Source organism: Loxodonta africana, chromosome 3 (genome assembly GCF_030014295.1).
Source record: "Loxodonta africana isolate mLoxAfr1 chromosome 3, mLoxAfr1.hap2, whole genome shotgun sequence".
Classification (NCBI taxonomy): Eukaryota; Metazoa; Chordata; class Mammalia; order Proboscidea; family Elephantidae; genus Loxodonta; species Loxodonta africana.
Window position 1 is genome coordinate 92122960 of NC_087344.1, and position 20880 is coordinate 92143839.

The 20880-nt window shown below is 45.7% G+C and overlaps 1 protein-coding gene across 1 annotated transcript; it reads left to right on the forward strand.

Moving 5' to 3' along the window:
* The first annotated feature begins 530 nt into the window (after window positions 1–530).
* On the forward strand, window positions 531–16176 carry DIO1 (iodothyronine deiodinase 1). Its single transcript, XM_064282004.1, has 4 exons — window positions 531–843; window positions 8805–8948; window positions 12387–12586; window positions 15231–16176. Exons 1-4 carry the CDS (start codon window positions 531–533, stop codon window positions 15297–15299), a joined length of 726 nt encoding a protein of 241 aa, XP_064138074.1. The 3' UTR covers window positions 15300–16176.
* The last annotated feature ends 4704 nt before the right edge of the window (window positions 16177–20880 follow it).

The following is a 20880-nucleotide window of genomic DNA, read 5'->3' on the forward strand; positions in this document are numbered from 1 at the left end:
TGCCTCTTCCTTGTGCTGGGCTATGACCTCCCTTAGAGCATTTATATTTATCATGCTACCACCAGTGCTAAGGGGAGCCCCAGACTTGCTAGGGAGTGGCCCCAGTTCTGTCTATGCCCGGGAGGTTCCAGATCCATGTCCTCTGGGGAGGGCTGTGCCTTCAGAAAAGAACAATTTACAGGATTAAAAGAATTAACATTAGAATCTATTTATTTGCAAACAGAGTCTTGCTTTAAGTGGGATCTTTTCAAGTAACTGTTTTTAAAAAAACTTATCAGAGGGAGAATCTAAGATCTGGTGTTTCCTGATCTAAGAATTCCTCAAAAGTCATGACAAAGTGTCAGGAATGATAATGTGCACCTGGTCTGGAATCTTCCATTTTACTGACAGGAAGGCAAACACACTCCTGCACCCTCCTCCTGTCCGGGGTTGGCTGCCCTGACCCTGCACCTTCGCTCAGCTCCACCCAGTGCCTCTTAGCTGTAACCTGTCTGTCTATCGGACACAGACCTGGCTCTGACCCTACAGAGATGGGGCTGCCCCAGCCAGGGCTATGGCTGAAGAGGCTCTGGATATTCTTGAAGGTGGCCCTGCATGTGGCCATGGGCAAAGTGTTACTGATACTGTTCCCCGGGAGAGTCAAGAAGAACATCCTGGCCCAAAACCCCCACTTTGCCTATGACATGTGGGGCTCAACCCTCTTCAGCATCCCGTACTTCTGGTTCATCCTGAAGGTCTATTGGCAGCGACTAGAAGACAAGACTGAGGAAGGGGGTCCAGCCCCAGATTGCCCGGTGGTCTGCCTCTCAGGCCAAAGGTGCAACATTTCGGACTTCATGCAAGGTCAGGAGGTGGATAAGGGCTGGAGGGGTGCTTGGACTGAGAGTAGCAGGAGGAGGGATGGTGAGTTGGAAAGTCCTGAATTCTTCTTCTACTGCACTAGCTGCTCCTTCTTTGGCTTCTTGTCTTCTTCTCTTACCCAGAAACTAGGAGTTCTCTTGGATTGCCTCTTTTTGCACTTGTAGCCACACTGGTTTTTCAGTTCCTCGAACACTGCTCTTGTCTTGCAGTATGTTCTTCCTGGGTTGCTTTTTGTCCATCTCTCTGCCTGGTTAACTCCCGTTCATCCTTCACACTCCTGCTTAATGACGCTTCCTGAGAGAAGCCTTCAACTCTCAGACAAGGTCACCCCCTCCTATATGCTTGCTTCACATCCTAAGCTTTTCCTTATTACATCTGTCATGGTGTGTAGTTATGTGTGGGTATTTGATTAAGGTCTGTCACTTTCACTGGTCTGCAAAGAGGACAGAGACTGTCACTCTAACACACTACTGTGTCCCCTGGGCTTGATGTCATCATGTCTGGCATATGGTAAGTGCTCAGCAAATACTTGCTGAATTGACTTCTCTCTCTCTCTGTTTCTCCTTTCCTTTTTCCTTCCCTTCTTTCCTCTTCCCTGTTTTTTTTTTTTTTTTCTCTTTCTCCCCTGTATACTGACAATCCAGTTCTATCTATCTGGGTTCTTAAAGACCTCTCCAATCAGTTCCTGTTTTTTGTCCTCACACCTCTCTGTACCCTTTCTGCTCATCTGCTGCAGAGCTGGCTCTGGCTGCCCAGAGGTGGGGCTGATAGAGCTGCCCCTGCCAGGACTTCCTCCCTCCCTCATTCTCTCTTCCAACCTAGCTTGTGAACAGCTGTCAATCACTCTTCCAAAAGTATACATCTAGCCAATCGCCATCCCCAGCTTGACAACCTTCAGTGGTTCCCCTTTGCATTCAGAACGAAGCCCAGGCTCAGCCTTGCATGTGAGATCCTCCCTACTGGGCTCCCTCTCTCTTACAATTTCATCTCCAAGCTTCCCTTTCCCCCATACTCATTTCCTCTAGACCAACGGAACCTCCTGTTGGGTCTTGTTCATCCCTAGTGCTTTCCCTTCTGCTTTTGCCAATGTCATTGGCTGGTCTGAAACACCCCTCCCTCTCATCATCCCCCTCAGTCTTCAAGGTCCAGCTCTCAGGCCTCCTCTAGAAAGCCCTCTCGGGTCCCTTCAGGCAGGCATGCTCTCTCTCTCCCTTCTGGACTCATGGCTGAACCTCTCCTAGAACACCAGTTCTCCTAGTCCAGAATCTGACTACCTAAGTACAAGTCTTATCTTCCTGCTAAAGAGGGGCCTCATGACAGGGCTTGTGTCTGATTCTTCTCTGAATTCCTCAGCATGCTTCTCCCAGGGCTGGGACACAGCAGGTAGAGTAGAGATGACTCCCGAGGAATTCATGTAACTTTAGAATTTTTCAAGGCATGTTCTTTTGAACCCAAGTCCCACAAGCTATGCTTTACTATATAGAGCTCTCTGGTGAAAGAAATGTGTGAAGCCCTGCATACTATATCCTCCTCCTGGAAATTCATAGTACACATCAGCATTTAAAAGCCCCTGAGAAATGGACTCCAGACTTTCTGGAGCCACAGGGGCTGGATAAACCCCTGAAACTACTGCCCTGAATTAATCTTTAAAATATAAGCCAAAAATATCCCCTGAAGTCTTATTAAAACCAAACAATAGTTTAGCTTAACTAGTAAAAAATGTTTGCCTTGAGTATTAAGCTCTTTTAAGAACTATCTATATAGGATCATATAATGACAACAGCAACTCAAAAGATTATATAGGAAACTTAGGGGGCAGTGAGTTTATGTCAATGGGAGAGGAACAACTCAGAAAAGAAGGGTGAGAACGGTTACACAACTCAGTGTAATCAGTGTCACTGAACTGTACATGTAGAAATGACTGAATTGGTATATGTTTTGCTGTGTATATTCTCAACAACAAAAGCAAATAAAATTTACAAAAAAAAGAAAACCCTATGGAGCACAGTTCTACTCTGACACACATGCAGTCACCACGAGTCAGGCTTGACTTGATGGTAACTGGTTAACTATATGTCAAGCACTGTGACAGAATCAGGTCAGCCTGCTGAAAGTCAATCACTGAATAATCAGTTCCCAAAAAGCCACTTACCTCATGACCGATTCACAGGATTTACTTGCTTCTTTTCATTGTCCACTTTTAGTGGACCAGTTTACATTTTAAAGACTATTCTTTTTGTCTTTACTCCCAGCTGCTACAGCTGAGACTGGAGAATAGAGATGGGGAGACTGAGAAGCAAAAAAAGCCCCTCTATTTATAAAACGGAAACTTTGGTGGTATAGTGGTTAAGTGCTACGGCTGCTAACCAAAGGGTCGGCAGTTCGAATCCGCCAGGCGCTCCTTGGAAACTCTATGGGGCAGTTCTACTCCATCCTATAGGGTCGCTACGAGTCGGAATCGACTCCAGGGCACTGGGTTTCACTGGGTTATTTATAAAACAGGGTTGGCTTTCAGCACACTGACCCAGTGTCAATGAAATAAGAGGTACTGGCAATACAGAGGTAAATACAACTGGTCCCTGCCCAGGAAAAGCCCCCTAACCCAGGAGGGAGATGGTGGCAAGAGAAGGAAGCAGAGGGCCCTGGAGGATGGGACCCCTCTCAGCTGGGGCAGGGAACGGAGGTGGCTAAGGGCGGGCTTCCTGGAGCAGAGGATGGTGTACTGATTGTCTGGGACAGTGAAGCCTTGGAGTAGGTGAAGAAGAGGGCAGTGGGGAGCAGGGGCGAATAGGTCAGAGGGGTGGAGGAGCAAGGACAAAGATCTGATATATGGATGAGCATCTTTCAGTTTGGCAGAAGTGGGGGGTGGGAGGCCGGAAGGAGTAAAAGATGAGACTGAAGACATCACTGGGGACAAGAGCTTGGAGGGCGTATGTGTCTTACCAAAGAGAGTAGACTTTATCCTGAGAGTGTTGTTTAATTCTGGAAGGGTTTTTAATCAGAGAATTAATGTGATCAGCTCTACATATTAGAAAGACATCCTGTTGCTGCTTTGGAAGACACCAAGGCACTAAAAAGTTTAGTCTGTATGCTTCCATATAAACTCTGAATTTATTTTAGAGCCACAGACTAGGAGATCTGGAAGATTCTTTACACCAACCTCTTCATTTTTCAGACTTGTCAGAGCCACACAGCGAGTTCTTAGTAGAGTCGGAACTAGAACTTGTGCCTGCTGACTCTCAGCTAGTGCACTTTCTGTTGTTAGGTGCTGGGTGAGACAACAAAAGCTCAGAGAAATTTCCCACCACCTCCCTCTGCACGAACCCACACACACACACACAATGTACACACACTTTCAGACACACACATAGAGCAAAACATTGACCAACTGGCACACTGTGGCAGAAGGTAAGTTCTGGATGATTTATGAATAACTGAGAGTTAATCTGAAATTGGCTTTATTTCAGCCCCTGTTCAAAATCTTCAAAAATCTCTCCAAGTGTACTTATATAGTCTAGTGACTATAACTGGGATTCCTCTGCTGAGGGAGTCTGGTGCGGGGGTTAACTTACTGACCTCAGAGTCCTGAGGGCTGAGTTTGAGTCCAGCTCTACTACAGAGCTGTTTTCCCAGCTATACAAATGATAGATTTAATAGTCCTTACCTGACCCGACATTCTTGTGAAATGGTGTTCTCTGCACTGTGACCTGTGGACATGGGCAGGGAGCCATCCCTCAGCACAGTAACTCTCTTGTACCCATCCTTCCTCTCTTCACTACCAAGAAGTCAGGGAACTAGGTTTAAACTTTGCCCTTAATATAGATTGATGTTCCCAACTATGCTATAAATAATTAAACAAATGGCTTTGTCTCCTCCAGCATCCTAATCAGTGGTTGTTGATTTTTTTCCCCAATTAAAAATAAAATTCCAGACAGTTCATATTTACAGCTTGTTCTGACCCTAAGTCTTTTGGGTTCTTATCTGAAGAGTGAGCTCCTGGGATCACTTGAGGCCAATGACTGGCCACCTGGCTATGACTGGACCTTGAGCCTCCCTGATGAGGCCAGACTAACCCTGTCACGTGGCTGAGGAATTATCACGTGGTCAACCAACAGGGCCTGAGGCCCACCCAGTGCCTCTTAGAACCTCCAATAAAAAATTCTGTGAGCCAGGAACAAGGAAAGTTTTGCATCTCCAGAGACACTTGGCCTGCTTTCTCCTCACGTACTGAAAAATGAGGAATATGTAACCAATTGTGTTTCTCCTTTTATTTGGCCACCAGGAAACTCAAAGTCAAATATATAGCTCAGTTACAACAAATGCACAGGACCTTAAGGCCTGTTTGTATTCCATTTTTCCCTCCTCTTCTATGCTTCCAACTGGGGCATCATTTTTTTTTTTTTCTATTTTAATATTTTCTTATATGTGTAAGCTGCTTCAAATCCTTTGCAGAACAAGGTAGGGGGATAAGTAACCAAATAAACCAAAAGCAAGTTAAGATGTCCTCTATTTCCCACCTGTCTTAGTTATCTGGTGCTGCTGTAACAGAAATACAACAAGTAGGTAGCGTTAACAAAAATTTATTTTCTCACAGCTCAGGAGGCTGGAAGTCCAAATTCAGGGTGCCGGCTCCAAGAGAATGCTTTCTGTCTCTGTTGGCTCTGGAGGAAGATTTTTGTCTCTTTTTAGCTTCTGCTCCTGGGTGTTCTTCATGTGGTGTGGCATCTATCTTCACGAAATCTCTGCTTGCTTGCTTGCTCAATCCGCGATTTTAGGTCTCAAAAGAGATTGATTTAAAACACACCCTACACTAATCCTGCCTCGTTAACATAACAAAGGAAACCCATTCCCAAATGGGATTACAACCGAAGGTATAGGAGTTAGGGTTTACAACACATATTTTTGGGGGACGCAAATTCAATCCATAACGCCATCAGCAAGTCCTGTCAATTTCACCTTTCCTTTCTCCACAGCAAACACACTAGTCAAAGCTCCCATTATCTCTCATGTGGAATTCTCCAATTCCCCCCTAACTGGTTTCTCCCCACTTCCATTCTCACTCCCAGTCCTTTCTCTATGGAGCAACCAGAGTGATCTTAAAGTGTAACTCTGATCATTAGCCAGGGTTCTGGCTTGCAAGCAACAGAAACTCGCTCTGGTTTTCTTAGCCTCACACATATATACACACAAAGGAATGTATTGGAAAGACTTTGGAGACTTCTCAGAATCAAGAGCAGCTGGACCACTGGGTCTGGATGCTCCTGTCCCTGTGATTGCTGTGGGAATCCATCACAATTGCAGAACTCCACCACCCCTTCCAGGGGCATTAGCACTGGGCCGTGGATGAATTCAATGACTCCAGAATCAAAGACTCATATGAGAAGATCCAATCAGCCCAGTCTTGATTACTGCCTGTGCCCTGACTGCTGGGGGGCAGAGAGAGGACCGGGACTGTTTCCCATCAATAGTAAACAAAATAGGGAGTTCCAAGCAGGAAGGAGGGTTGAGAGCTGAGAAATCAAAATTGTAACAAATGTCCACACCCTTGCTGTACATCCACAATGACTTCCTGTGTGCCTAGAAAAAAACCCAGATTCTTTCCCAAGGTCTATGAGAGTCTGCCTGCTCTGGTTGATACCTACCTCTCCAGCCACATCTCTCATCATTTCCCCTGCCTGGCTCTGGCACAGTGGTGTTGTGGGTCCTTGAGCACACCAAGCTCTGTCCCTCCTCAGGGCCTTTGTACATCAGGTGCCTTTGCTGGGAATGCCCTTTCCCTCCCTTTGCCCATGGCTGGCTCTTTCCTTTCTCAGGTTAGATGACACCTCCTCAGAGGCCTTCCCTGGTGCACCTATCTAAAGTAGGTCACTCCTTTACAGTTTCTTTTGTAACACGTATCACAATTTGAAATTACTTTATTTATGTGCTTGTTTGTTTTTTGCCTGTCTCACTAAGTAGACCTCACACTGCCGGCAGGTAAGGACCTGCTGGTCTTGTTCTCTGCTGACTCCTGGTGTGGCAGAGAGCCTTGCACATTAGAAGTGCTGAGTAAACGGTTGTAGATAGAAAAAGAGTGAGCTCAATGCCAAGGATCCAAGGATAAGTGAGGAATAGGCCAGCCCTCAAAGGGCAACGAGCCGTCTAGAGGATGTACACACTTAAACAGGCCACATCATAATACAGGAACAGCCATGTTCTAATGGATGTACACTCAGGGCTCAACAATGTCAGCTCTGGCCATAAGTGACCACTGGGTCCTAGGAGCCCCCCAGAAGTGCCCCCAGTCCAGGTGAGGGAAATTACAGAAGGTTCTCACCCAGGGCCAGCTTCACCCAGGGCCAGCTTCATGGGCATGAAACCAGTGAGTCACCCAGGGTTCCACACTCAAAAGGGCCTCACACTTGGGGCTTAATATTCTGGAGTAGCTGTCTTAAAATTCTTAATAATTTTACCTTTGAATTTGTGTTTTCTAAGTGAAGTCTGATGGAACAATGGAGCATGCCCCATGGACTCAGAGCCTTAGCTCACGTGTAGTCCCAGTTGCCGCCACCTCTGCCTCCGTGGGATGTGTTCTCCACCGCTCACCCCTCTACCCCCTGGTGTCCTGGGCCCCATCCGGCCTCCTTCTTCCTGCCCCCATTCATTGACCATTGCTACCTTCTGGCCTCAGAGAGGGCCTGGACACTGGCATGGGGAAGGCTGGAGTCAGGCGCTGTCACCCCACAGCATCTCAGAGCAGGCTATGGAGGCGGCTGTGCCATCTCAGGCTGCCAGCACCACAGTGCATTTGGCAGGTGATGAGGGTTAGGGGGAGACTTGGCAGCGAGAAACCTCTTGCCCATCACCTAGCGTGTCACTGAACAGGTTGCAATGCCCTGTGAGTTGGGGTGGTAGGGAGGTAGGAAGGGAATATGCCTGGCTCAACTTGTCTGCCCCTGGCCATGGCCTGGTGTGTTGCTCTGGTGGCTAGAGAGTGGGGGAAACTGGTAGCCAAAGGTGGCAGAAGTACACACACAGGCACACTGAGGTGTGGGCCTCCTGGATCACTACGAGGGTCTGTATTCACGCTGTGAGTGTCCCTGTACCCAAGGGAGCATAACATCAAATACCAACTAGAAAACACCCTAACAGGTGGAGAGAGAGACCATGGAAGGGAAGAAAAACTTTATATTTAATACCTTTAATGGGACATTTTCCCTACTTTTTGAACAAGGAGCCCTGTACTTTCATTTTTCAATGGGCCCCACAAAATACGTAGCTAGCCCTGCTCCCACTCTTTTTTGTGGAGCCCCCTGCTTCACTGCCTCCCCCATTTCATAGCTCAGGTTGGAGATGATAGTTAAGAACAACAAAGTACATTTATTGAGCACGTACTATGGGCCAGGCGCCATTTTAAGCCCTTATCTGCATTAGCTTATTTAATCTTCGTAACAATCTTATAAGGTAAGTACTACTATCATGTTCACTTGCGGATGAGGAAACCGAGGCACTTTGAATAAAAGAATAAAAGAAATTGAGAGTCCAGGAACCAGAGTGTTAATTTTAACTCTGCCACTGACCTGTTGTACCACCTGGAGCAAGTCTATAAACCTCAGGTCCTTTGTAAAATGGGAAAAGAAATACTTACCTTGTAGTATTTCTAATCACATCACATGAGAGAATTGATGTGTATGTGCCTAATAAACTCCATGAAAGGGACTCACCTTATCATTATTTTAATTACCACCCAGTGGTCCACCGAGACCACCTAAGAAAATCCCCTCATGTAGAGAGGAAAAGCTGCTAAGTCATGCTTTCCAGGCTCCAGCCCCCCACTGTACCCTGGACCCATCCTGGAGGGAAAATAAAGATAATAGAATTGAATGTAAGAGTGAAGAACATGCTAGCAAATGAAATACTGTGTGCAGATTCTTGGTTTATGATGGTTCCGTTTTCTGTTTTAGGCATCAGACCACTGGTGCTGAATTTTGGAAGCTGCACCTGACCTTCATTTCTTTCCAAACTTGACCAGTTCAAGAGACTTGTGGAAGACTTTAGTTCCATGGCAGATTTTCTCATAATTTACATTGAGGAAGCACATGCAACAGGTACAGAAGGAGTCTCTGCCTTGGCCTCTTCCCTCCTTCTTTTTTCTCTCTCCTTTCCCCAAACCCCATCTGAGGGTTGGGGGTGGAGGGAGGAAGAGTAGGAGAGAGAGGTATAGAATTGCTATTCATTGAGCACCTACCATCTCCCAGTCCCTGAGCTAGACTAACCTAGTTTACCTGAACTAGGTTTACCCAGCACTTGATAACTTCACAGCAGAAAACCTGGAGTGGCAGGATCTAGCTGGGAGGGCACAAATATTACAGCTACAAAGAATTTAGACCTGAAACGTCACGAGTGAAGCGATTGCTACAAAGTAATTTGTGAAATACGTCCTAAGACTCTCCAAACTCAAAGGGACATTATGGTTCATCTAGGTCATGGTTCTCAAGCTTTAGTGTGCAGCAGAATCACCTAGAGGGCTTGCTAAGACACAGATTGCTGGACCCTGTTTCCTGGAGAAAGGCAAGGCCAGCAGCAGTTTATTGTTAGTTTTCAACCTGTAGTCCATTAGCTAATGACTACCATCTCCTGCAAGTGGCACCTTGGCAATGAGGCCAATTGAAAATCCCCTTCCACTTTAAGTTAAAAAAAAAAAAAAAAAATCAAACTCATTGCTGTTGAGTCAATTCTGACTCACAGTGACCCTACAGGACAGAGTAAAACTGCCCCATAGGGTTTCCAAGGAGTGGCTCGTGGTTAGCAGCCAACCTTTTGGTTAGCAGCTGAGCTCTTGACCACTGCGCCACCTGGGCTCCACTTACAGTCACCGAAACCAAACCAAACCCAGTGCTGTCGAGTTGATTCCGACTCATAGCGACTCTATAGGACAGAGTAGAACCACGCCATAGAGTTTCCAAGGAGCGCCTGGTGGATTCGAACTGCCAACCCTTTGGTTAGCAGCCGTAGCACTTAAACCACTTTGCCACCAGGGTTTCCCCACTTACAGTTAAGTGGCCCTAAATAGTTTGGTTTTAAGGGAACCACTTCCAGAGCAGACTAGAAGAAAACCTAGGGTCCAAAATAAAAAACTAGGTCCTTTCCCACATGTTTGTAATTTGGAGATAGGCAAAATAAATATTTTTTTAATAAGCTACTGTGTGCCAGGCAGAGTGCTGGGAATTCCACACAAGTTACTTCATTTAAACCTCACAGCTACTTTGTAACAGAAGTTCCATTATTCCCATTTAATAGATGGGAAAACTGAGGCTTAAATAGCTTGCTCAATATCATACAGTTGATGGAGATTAGGGAAGGCTTCCTGGAGGAGATGGTGTTAGAGCAGCGATTCTCAACTAGCAGGATTTGGCTCCCCAGGGGACATTTAACAATGTCTGGGGCATTTTTGGTTGGCATGCACTGGGGCGGGGAGGGTGTGTGCTACTGGCATATAGCAGGCAGAGGCCAGGAGTACTACTCAATGTCCTAAAATGCACAGGCCAGCTCCCCCCAACAAAGAATTATCCAGACCCAAATGTTACCAGTGCCAAGGTTAAGAAACCCTGTTTTAGAGTTGAGCCTCTGAAGGACAGGAAGGATTTCAAAAGTGGAAGAGATGGTATGGAGAAAGGGCAGCGGGATCATCACGACAAAGGCACAGAGGTGGCAGTCTCGTCTGAGGAAGAGTCTACTATGGCCGGATGGAGAAGGGCTGGCAGACCTGCCTGGAAACAGACCGAAAGAAATGATGGCGGTCATTAAATGCTACCCTAAAAACTGGTCGTGTAACTGGCTTTTAAGCAGAGAAAAAATATGATCAGATTTTGTGTTAGAAATCATACTCATTGTTTTGTGAATGATAGCTGGGAAGCAGGGGCACATTAACCAGTAAGCAATGAGATCAACAAGACGCATTGGCACAGTGGCTACAACAATAGGCTCAAGCACAACAACAATTGTGAGGATGGCACAGGACCAGGCAGCGTTTCGTTCTGTTGTGCACAGGGTCGCTATGAGTTAGAACTCGACAGCACCTAACAACAACAACAACAACAACAACAACGTATCAAAGGGCTTAACTGTTTGCTTACTCACTGATCTGTAAGCAAACACCCGTGTGAAACTGCGCACTGCAGATTAGTAAGCAAACACATGGGTGAAACTGCGCACTGCAGATTAGTAAATCAGCACCTTGCTTATTGCATAATCCTTCCCTGGCAGTGGGAAGGCAGTAAGACTACGAGGCTGTTTAGGAGGGGATGAAATTAAGAGTCATTGCCAAGCTAGCAGGAGCCCTGGTGGTGCAGTGGTTAAGAGCTCAGCTGCTAACTGAAATGTCAGTGGTTCAAACCCACTAGCCATGCTGTGGGAGAAAGATGTCACAGTCTGCTTCAGTAAAGATTTACAGCCTTCAAAACCCTATGGGGCAGTTCTACTCTGTCCTATAGGGTTGCTATGAGTCAGAATTTGACTCAACGGCAATGGGTTTGGTTTTGGTTTGCCAAGCTAGCAGTTGTACTTGGTTGTAAGCTCACCCTGGGAGACTTATCATGAGGCTGTAGTAGAGCTAACACGTCATCTGCCGTAGCCCCAGTTGCAGTATACAAACCAAGGGAAGAGACAGCCTCACACTGCTCACACTACAGGTAGAGACAGGAATTATGCTGTACCAGGGTGGAAATGAGAGACAGCCTGGGGGTGGGCAAGGCCAAGGAATCCCAAGTATTGCGCCTGGCTGAAGCAAGGAGCTGGAAAAAAGAGGGTGGCCAGAGATGAGGTTAGAGAGATGGGTAGAGGCCAGGTCGCCCGAGGACCTTGTAGCCACACTGAGGAGCTTGGGACTTATCTTGAGGGCAGCAGGAAGTCAGAGAAAATGGTGAGCAGGGGAGTTATGCTAGATCTGCATTTTGGAAAGTCACCATGGTGGACAGTAATTAGGAGAGGGAATTGTCTAGACTCTAGAGCAGTTCTCAAACTTCAGCCTGCGTCAGAATCATCTGGAGAGCTGTTAAAACACAGATTGCTGAGCCCCGTTCCCAACAGGTCTCAGGTGGGGTTTGAGGATTTGCTGACAAGGTGATGCTGATGCTGCTGGCCCTGGGACCACACACTTTGAGAACCACTGCTCCAGGCTCTTGCCTTTCAAAAGCGTGGTCCAGGCACCAGCAGCCTTACCATCTCAGGAGCATATCAGTCTCTCGGTGCTACCCTAGACAGGCTGAATCAAAATCTTACTTTAACAAGGTATGCACATTAACGATTGAGAAGTACTGGTCTATTGTTCTATCTCACATTGAACGCCCAAGGCCTAGGCTTCAGCTCTGGATCAACTCAATCATTAAGTCCTTGTGTGACTTCAGCCATTCACCCATATAGGAAGCTGGGCCAATTATGGCCAATGGCTCCTCTAGCTAGACTCCTCAGTTAAAGGTAGGGGGTATTTAGTCTGCAGGAAATGTGTGCCATCCCTGTGGGCCTGCTGCCCCACCCTTCTCTTGTAGATGGCTGGGCTTTTAAGAACAACGTGGCCATTAGGAATCACCGGAACCTCCAGGACCGCCTGCAGGCGGCTCACCTACTGCTAGACAGAAGCCCCCAGTGCCCTGTGGTGGTGGACACGATGCAGAACGTGAGCAGCCAGCTCTATGCGGCACTGCCAGAGAGGCTCTACGTGCTCCAGGAGGGAAGGATCCTTTACAAGGTGGTGATCCAGAAGCGGGAGGCCCACAGAGAGCAAAAGGGATCCAGGGAGGGTAAAGAGGGCCCAGGGAGGGCAAAAGGGGCCCAGGGAGGATAAAAGAGGCCTAGGGAGGGCAAAGGTGGCCCAGAGAGGGCAAGGGCAAAGAGAGAGCTTTGCATCAGACAGGCCTGGATTCAAATCCTCACCTGGTTGTTTACCAGCCATGTGAACACAGGCAAGTCCCTTTCTGTCTTGGAGCTTCAGTTTTCTCATCTTCAAAATAAGGGTATTGATCCCCACCTCACAGGGGATGAAATGATGTATGGACTGGAACTGTATCCTCCTGGCTGCCTTCTGAACCCAAATGAACAGTTTAGCCACGGTTTGGTTTCAAGCTGAGAGGCAAAGAATGTTGTTTCCCTTTTATAAATGATGCTCAGAGAAGGGAAGTGACTTGCCCAAGACCACACTGGGCAAGGCTTTGACTTCAAAATCCCCGGGATGGGATGGGTCAGGAGTGGGAAGATTTGAAGCTGTTAATCTCTGAGGAGGTGCCCTGGTGGAGGAGCAGTTAAGCACTAAGTTGCTAACAGAAAGGTCGGTGCTTCAAACCCACCAGCCACCCCAAAGGAGAAAGATGTGGCAGTCTGCTTCTGTAAAGAATTGAAAAAAAAAAAAAACCAAAACCGTTGCATTGACTCCGATGGATTCAAACGGCCAACCTTTTGGTTAACAGCCTTAGCTCTTAACCACTGTGCCACCAGGGCTCCCCATAAAGATTATAGCCTTGGAAATCCTATGGGGGCAGTTCTACTCTGTCCCATAGGGTTGCTATGAGTCAGAATCGACTCCACAGCACACAACAACAACAATCTCTGAGTCAGGCCTGAGTCTGGAGGAGGGTGGTGGTATTGTCATTGCGTGCCATCCAGTCGATTCTGACTCATAGCGACCGTATAGGACAGGGTAGAATTACCCCATGACAGGGTTTCCTAGGCTGTCATCTTTATGGGAGCAGATCGCCAGGTCTTTTCTCCCACAGAGCCACTGGTGGGTTTGAATCCTCGACCTTTTGGTTAGCAGCTGAGTGCTTAACCGTTGGACCACCAGTTAGGAGGTCAGAAGAGAAGGAACTCCGCAGTTAGGAGCTGGGAATGCCGAAGCAAGGGACAAAGGCGGAAACTGAGCCCAGTCTTCTTTTCTGGTGATTGTTTCCCCCTGTAGCCTGGGCCTGGTGTGCGAGGCAAACACAGCCTCTGACCCCTTGTGTAGTGCTGGCCTCCCCTGAAAGGACAGAACCAGCTTTCATAGCTGCTGAAGGGATGTCAGGCCTCAGGGAGTAGATGAAACCCGACCATGTGGATAGACCCCCAGCTCCTCTGCCCACAGGTCAAGATGGCCCTGTTGAAGCACATGAAATAAACAACAACTCGCAGATGAATCCCCAGGGTGGCGAGGGACACAGTACAAGAATTCAGGGCCTTCTTCCTTTCCCCTCCCTGAGACAGGGTTCTGAAATGCATGATTGAGGCAAGCTGGGCATTGAGTCTCTACTCTGGGGTAGGCTTTGTGCTAAGTGCAGGAATTAAAAATGACCATGCCTAGCTTTAAGGTGCTTACAGTCTCTGGGATAGGGGAGACCCAGGTAGTGTTACAACGTCCCAAGTGCTGTGACAGTCCAGGGCAGGGGTCTGCAAACTTTTTCTGAAAAGAGCCAGATGGTAAATATTTTTGGCTTTGTGGGCCATAGGGTCTCTGACACAACTACTTGATCCTGCCATGTAAATGACATGTAAATGAACATGTAAATGAATGGGCATGAGGCAGCAGGCTGGGTTTGGCTCTCAGACTGTAAATCTGCTAACCCCTGGGGAAAGGTAGGCTTCTCAGAGAAGATGATAAATGCTTGGGCCTTAAAGGATGATAAGGGTTTGGAAAAGTGGGCGTGGTGAATGAAAGGTACTGCAAATGCAGGAATGGGCAGGGGGGAAGGCACTGCGGCATGTGAGGGCAGGGTATGAATGGAGAATGGGGGGACTTTGGGTTCCAGGGAGTCTCATTCTAGACCAAGGAGTTTGGCCTTCATCTTAGGGCAAGGGAGAGCAATTGAAGGACTGAGCAGAGTGGAGGCATGATCAGATCTGCAGTTTAGAAAGATCACCGCCTGCTGGGTAACGGTGAATAAGGGGACTACAGGGAGCAGGGATTGAGGACTAGGGACAGCTGGGAGGTGTGGCAGCTGCCCCAGCAGGAGACAGAGGGGGCTGAACTAGGGCATTGGGACTGGAGGGCGGAGGTGGTTCTGATGCAGAATGGGTAGAATCTGACGTGAAGGATGGAGGGAGAGAAAGTTACACCAGTCTGAAAAGTTTGATTCTGGGAGAAAAGCTTACTTGTATAGATCCTTTTCTCTTTTTGAAACGCTGTCACTTTACCCCTCTGGTTTTCCTCCTACTTCTCTGTCCACTCTCCCTATTCAATGCTGGTGCCACTACACACACTCTCTGGGTAATCTCATGTACTCTGTGGTTGCATCTGCCATTGTCTACGCCATGCTGACAACTCCCACAGAGGGATTCCTCATAGGCATCTCTCAATTAAGCCCCAGACCTGCACATTCCTGCAAGTTGGAATTTTGGGAACACCTGATTCATTTCTCTTGCAGGGTAAACCTGGTCCTTGGAATTACCATCCAGAGGAAGTACGTGCTGTTCTGGAAAAGCTCAACAGTTAATCTGGACAATCCTCCAGTTCTGTGTGACCAACAGGAGGAATCCTCAAGGCTTGGCTCTCCCCATCCTGCTGACTGGCCCCTGTTCATCTATGTGCACGGCTAAATCACCAGCTCAGATTATTCTGGTTTAAGCAAATTGCTCTCAGTTAGGGGGTGCAGGTAATAGCATTCAATCAGGACTGAGTTTGTTATAATGAGAAAATGAATCAGCACTTGAGTTGTTCCGGCCAGTTAAAGAATGTACAACTCTACACTGTTCTACTGTGGAGACCACACTCATTGTATGATGTCTTAGAGTGAGAATGCAGTCATAATGAATGGAAGTACTTCTGAGGTGTGTGCTCTCTCGCCTGCCACTCTGATACCAAGTGGTTAAATATGCTATCCTTTTTATTAGGTAAATTCTCGTTACCAAATTTGGCATTTATAGAATTGATAATTTAAGACATTAAATTGGTTTTCAGAACTAAACACAGGAAGAACTCCAGTTGTTTAAGGAGTGATGAGGAACTGGAAGAGGAGGAGGCAGGAATGGGAGGAGACAGTGGAGATGGTAATCCTTTCATGGCTGAATGATTTAAACCAGCCAATGGTAGTGGTGGTGGGGGTGAGTTTCCATGGTAACAAATCTCCAATTCTATCATGGAAGGAAAGGACACACTTTACCGTGTAGAAAATATTTCATAGAAATCTGGCTCTCTTTACCCTGGGATCCTCCACTAGCCTCGCTTACAAACAGATTCACTGAGAAGGGAGGACTGAATTCCCCAAATCATTACGGCCTTGACCAAACCAGGCAACAGGCAGAAGTTGTCATTCAGTTATGCAGTAGCTCATGTTTAGAACTGTTTCTCTGATTTCTTTGCAAGTCTCCTAATGGTCATTTATGTTAGATTATACCAGACTAAAAGATAACCATTGGCTTTCATCTGTTTTAACTCTGCTTCTTTTCATGTATTTATGATGGCCACAGCCTAAAGTGCACAACAGCTGTGACTTGATTTGAAAAAACATCTTTAAGATGCAGCAAGCTAATACAGAATGATTAAAATATATCAGGCTATTTTGGAAGGCTTTAGTGTGATCTTTACATCTTCTTTTCCAATTTGCGTCAGCCTGTTCTGTGTTTTAGTATATAGCTCCTTGTAATCTGATCAGCAAAAATACCATAAGCTGACACGGCTCATTTGGTGGGAAGGACTCTCAGTCTCTATGTGTTACACATCAAATGTGGTTTTGTCTGTGAACTCCCACTAGGAGGGAAATAATTTCGCACATTGGAATCAAACTACAATTGCAACATGCTACATAGAAAAGAATGGACTTGGGAGACATTTTCCAACATAAAAAACATATTCTCCTTGACTCTACCTTAGTTGCTGCAAGGTTAATATTATGTACTTAAAAAAAAATAGATATTAATTATCTATCAGGTACAGGCCATTCCAGATACGTTCTCTCATTTAATTTCTCTATATCCTGAAGAGAAGGGAATTATCCCCATTTTACAGATGAAGACATCAAGGTTCACAGAGAAAGTAACTTGCACAAGCCGAGAGTCAAACCCCACCTCTGACTTCAAGCCTGGAGTCCTGCCTCTGCTCCCTACTATAACTGTGTGACTTTGGTTAAGCTGCCTTGGTATCTTGATCTATAAAAGAGGTGTCAACAGTGCCTGCCTCATAGAGGATTTAATGAGTAAAGCACAGAACTGTGCCTGGCCCATAGAAAATGCCATGAAGTGCTAGCTATTATTATCAACATTAATATTCTACAACTGCCTCGTTGGGGGCTGGGAGGAAAGGAGGATAGGCCAGTGGAAGCACTGAATCACTGAATAAAAATTCATCATCCTGCCAAAGCAACTGACCAGTACTGGCATGAGTTTGTCAGGTTATACTGAGAATGAGTAGCTGTGACGATAGCTGAGCACTGTCTTCCTAAGTGGTAAGTTCTACAAAAGGATATAACACACAAGGCAACACTCTTCGGAATCACTTCTTAGACCGTTCTCCAATTCATGTCTACAAATGCACAGAAATCTCCCAATTTTCAACAAGTACTAGTAGCTAGAACTGAGGTTTCAGAATGATAAAACAGGTTCCAAGCTTTCTAATTCAATTCTCTTCAATTTAGTGCATCAAACTTTAATTGAGCACTGATTCTTTCCTGGGTGCTGAGTGATGCAAAGATGGACAAGCACAACTATTGTCTCCCAGCAGTTTATTCTCTTGGGGGACCAGAGATACACACCAATGACCATTAGTCAAGGTGGAACATGACATGCTAGAGCTGAGGTAAAGACTAAATGCTCAGAGCACAGAGGAGAGAGTACTAATCCCTCTTAGCTGGGGAACCTGGCAGGACATTACGGAGGCAGTGGCATTTGGGGTTGGTCTTCAAGGATGCCCAGTACTTCCATAGTTTGGAATGGGAGCCTGGAGCACATGGGAAAGGAGAAGGGCATTTCAAGTGGAGAAAACTACATAGGCAAAGGGGAAGAAAAGAACACGTGCAAGGGACTGCAAGAGGTTTGGGCTCAATTTTAATTCAAGATGGAGAAGGGGCTTTTCTATTTGAAGATGGACTGTCTGGGTCTGGATACTGAGAATGTACCCATTCTGCTGGCCTAACATTGTGAACTACTGGTAAGTGAAAGAAGCTTGTTAATATGTCCAACTCCAAGTATAGTTTGCATTCAGAACATCCACTTATTTGAAGGAAATACTTCATCACATCATGTCTGTCTGCCTGGGAAGGAAGGGTTTCCCCTGCAGTTCGCTGGTTCTCTGAGGGTGATGCCTTTTGTGGTACCTGGCTCTATGTGGAGACTGTAAGTCTACAGCCCATTCTGGTAGACCCAGGACATTGCCTCTTCTACTGGGCAGGAGACCTTGCAAACCAAAGTTCTGATTATCAGGAATTGTCAGCTGCCTCCAGAGCAGCTAGCAACTTTAGTAATTGTTCATTCCCTGGAGTCGGGCTTCCACTTTGTTCTTAGCCACAGAGTATCTTTTTATTTCTGGTAAATTCTGCCATAAATTAAGAATGTGTTTGAAATATTTTATCCAGTATTGCTAGGTGTTTGGTTGCAGAAGGATTCCAGGATAACTAACCTGCCATACAGTTTACATCATTGAAAATCTCAAGCAATTTTATCAAAAAGGGCATATGAAGCCCATGTTCCCTGAAATCTTATGCTTGAGACTATCAGTCTGTTGCCTTTCAACCTGAAGGACACCTGCCCAGGTTTCAGATTCTTGCAGTCTTTTACCTCAGAGCTTTGTGGACATTGCTCTACTATCTTCTAGCAATGAGAGGAAAAGTCTGAGGCCAGTCTAATTTATTCTGTCAAGCAACTGAATTGCCTTTATTCTGCCTGGAAACGTGTCAGATTCTTTATCATTTTAGTTCAGTAGCTTCACTAAGACATAGTCCTGTGTTGATGACTGTACATTAAATTTTCCTGGGATATAATATCTCCTTTAGATTCTACGATTTAATTTTTTTCAGGGACATAATCTTCTGATGGCTTGAATATATTTTCCATTGCATTTATTCTATAATTAAAGATTATGGGTATGTTGTATCCCCTTTTCTTCCACAACTATTATCTTCTCTATAACCAATTTTTAAATCTTCGCTGTTATCGATTTTGTGATTTTTCTCAAGCTTTCTCCTCTGATCCTGATTTTTCATACATTGGGTTTATTATTGTGCCAGACCCAGTTTGTTGGTTCTCATCCATTCCCATTTTTCTATATTCTCCCCTGTTATTTCAAGGTCTGGAGGCCTGAAAAGTGCATTCCCCAAACTCCCCTTGTCAGCTGCTTTCTGGTTAGATTCTATCAATGGAAATCACTGGTGGGAGATTAGACAGTGGTGGGAAGGGAGAAGCCATTTTTGCACTTCTGACTGGTGATTACAGGTGACTGCACTGTAGCAGCTTTGGTATCACCAGCCATGGTGGTTGGGTGGTTGGGTGGCTTCTGTTCAGAGGCAGTGATGCTGCCACCACAGGTCAACAGAGAATGTGGCTCATGGGCTCTAGTTATGGTTTACATTCCCATCACCCAGTTGCTTTTCCGGCCATTTCAACACTTTGTAGCCAACTCCCTGGATTACTTCCTGCTCTGCTTTTAGTATCTACAGTGGTTTCAGTTTTCCTGATAGAATACTGACTCCTACAATTACTATCATCATCATCGTCATTCTTTAGTTTCTAATGTGGATTTCACCTCTGAAACATTTTTATTTTTCTCTTCTATTAGTTCTGCCAACTCACTTTTCATCTTCTCTTGTCTTATATTTTTTCTTTGATTCTTTGTATCTCTTCTTTGAGCTGTTTTTGAGAGGTAACTATAGGTCTCAACTCTTGATATGGTTTCTGTTTATCTTACAACAAATGTTCTGAGTCTGCCTTATTTTTCTGTGTCTTTCATCCTTTTATTTTACAGTTTCTAAATTTTTTCTTATTTTTTTTTTAGTCATAGGTCCCTATATTGCAGTGGTTCGCCAAATTTGGCACACATCAAAATCCCTTTCAAGGCTTATTAAAACACAGATTATAGGGTCCCAGGCACAGAGTTCATGTTTCATTAGATCTGGGGGTTGGACCAGTGAATTTGCATTTCTAACAAGTTCTCAGATGAGGCTGAGGCCGCTTGTTTCAGAGACCACACTTTGAAAACCCCCACTATAGTAGATGCTGTCAGTGCTCTGCCCAGATCCCTTTCACCAAGCCAACGCACCCGTCTGCCCGTGGCTGAGTGTTGGCTACTAATGGCTCATGATGTCCCCTTCTTCTGAGAATTGTCGCTAGTTGACAGGAGCTATTTCACCTAGAAATGTCTAAGAGGTTATGCCCTCCCCCAGGGTACAAGGTGGCTGCCTCATCTACCCAGCCCAAGAGCAAAAGAAAAAAATGAAATAGGGAAGGTAGATTGAATGTGTGTTCTGAGGGTGTTGGGGTGTGGATGAGGGTAAGGAGACACTATAATTTTAGATAGAAAAGCTGGGGAAAGCCTCACTGAGGAGATTTTGAGTAAGAATCCAAAGTAAATGAGGAAACTAGCTGTGCAGGTACCTGAGGAAAGAGCACTCTGGGAAGATGGAACCAGCAAATGTAAAGGCCTAAATCACACAGAACACAATGGCAGTTAGGAGTTAGTGTGCAGGCAGAGAAAAGGCTAAATTATGGGGAGTGGGGTGGGAAGCCGATTGAGGACAAATGAGGCTTAACCAAGATGAAGGGGTTCAGCTGCAAAAAAGACTAAAAAAGGAAAAAAAAAAAAAAGGTAAGGCTATGCATTATACCTATTGCTTGAAACTTGCACTGTTTTTTTTATAAGATGAAAATGAGTTTTTAAAGCCTAAGAAAATGAAGGTTAAAGGATACTGTTTTCAAACAGCATACATAAAGTGGTATTATGAGTGGTACACTGGTCACTTGTTCTCTGTATCCACAGATGACAGAAACAAAGAGAAAAGACTTAGATAATTCACTAGGCTGGTGCCATAGAGATCACTCAGATAACCTCTGGAGGTCCGTTCTAGCTCTCTGTAAGCCTTAACACCGTGT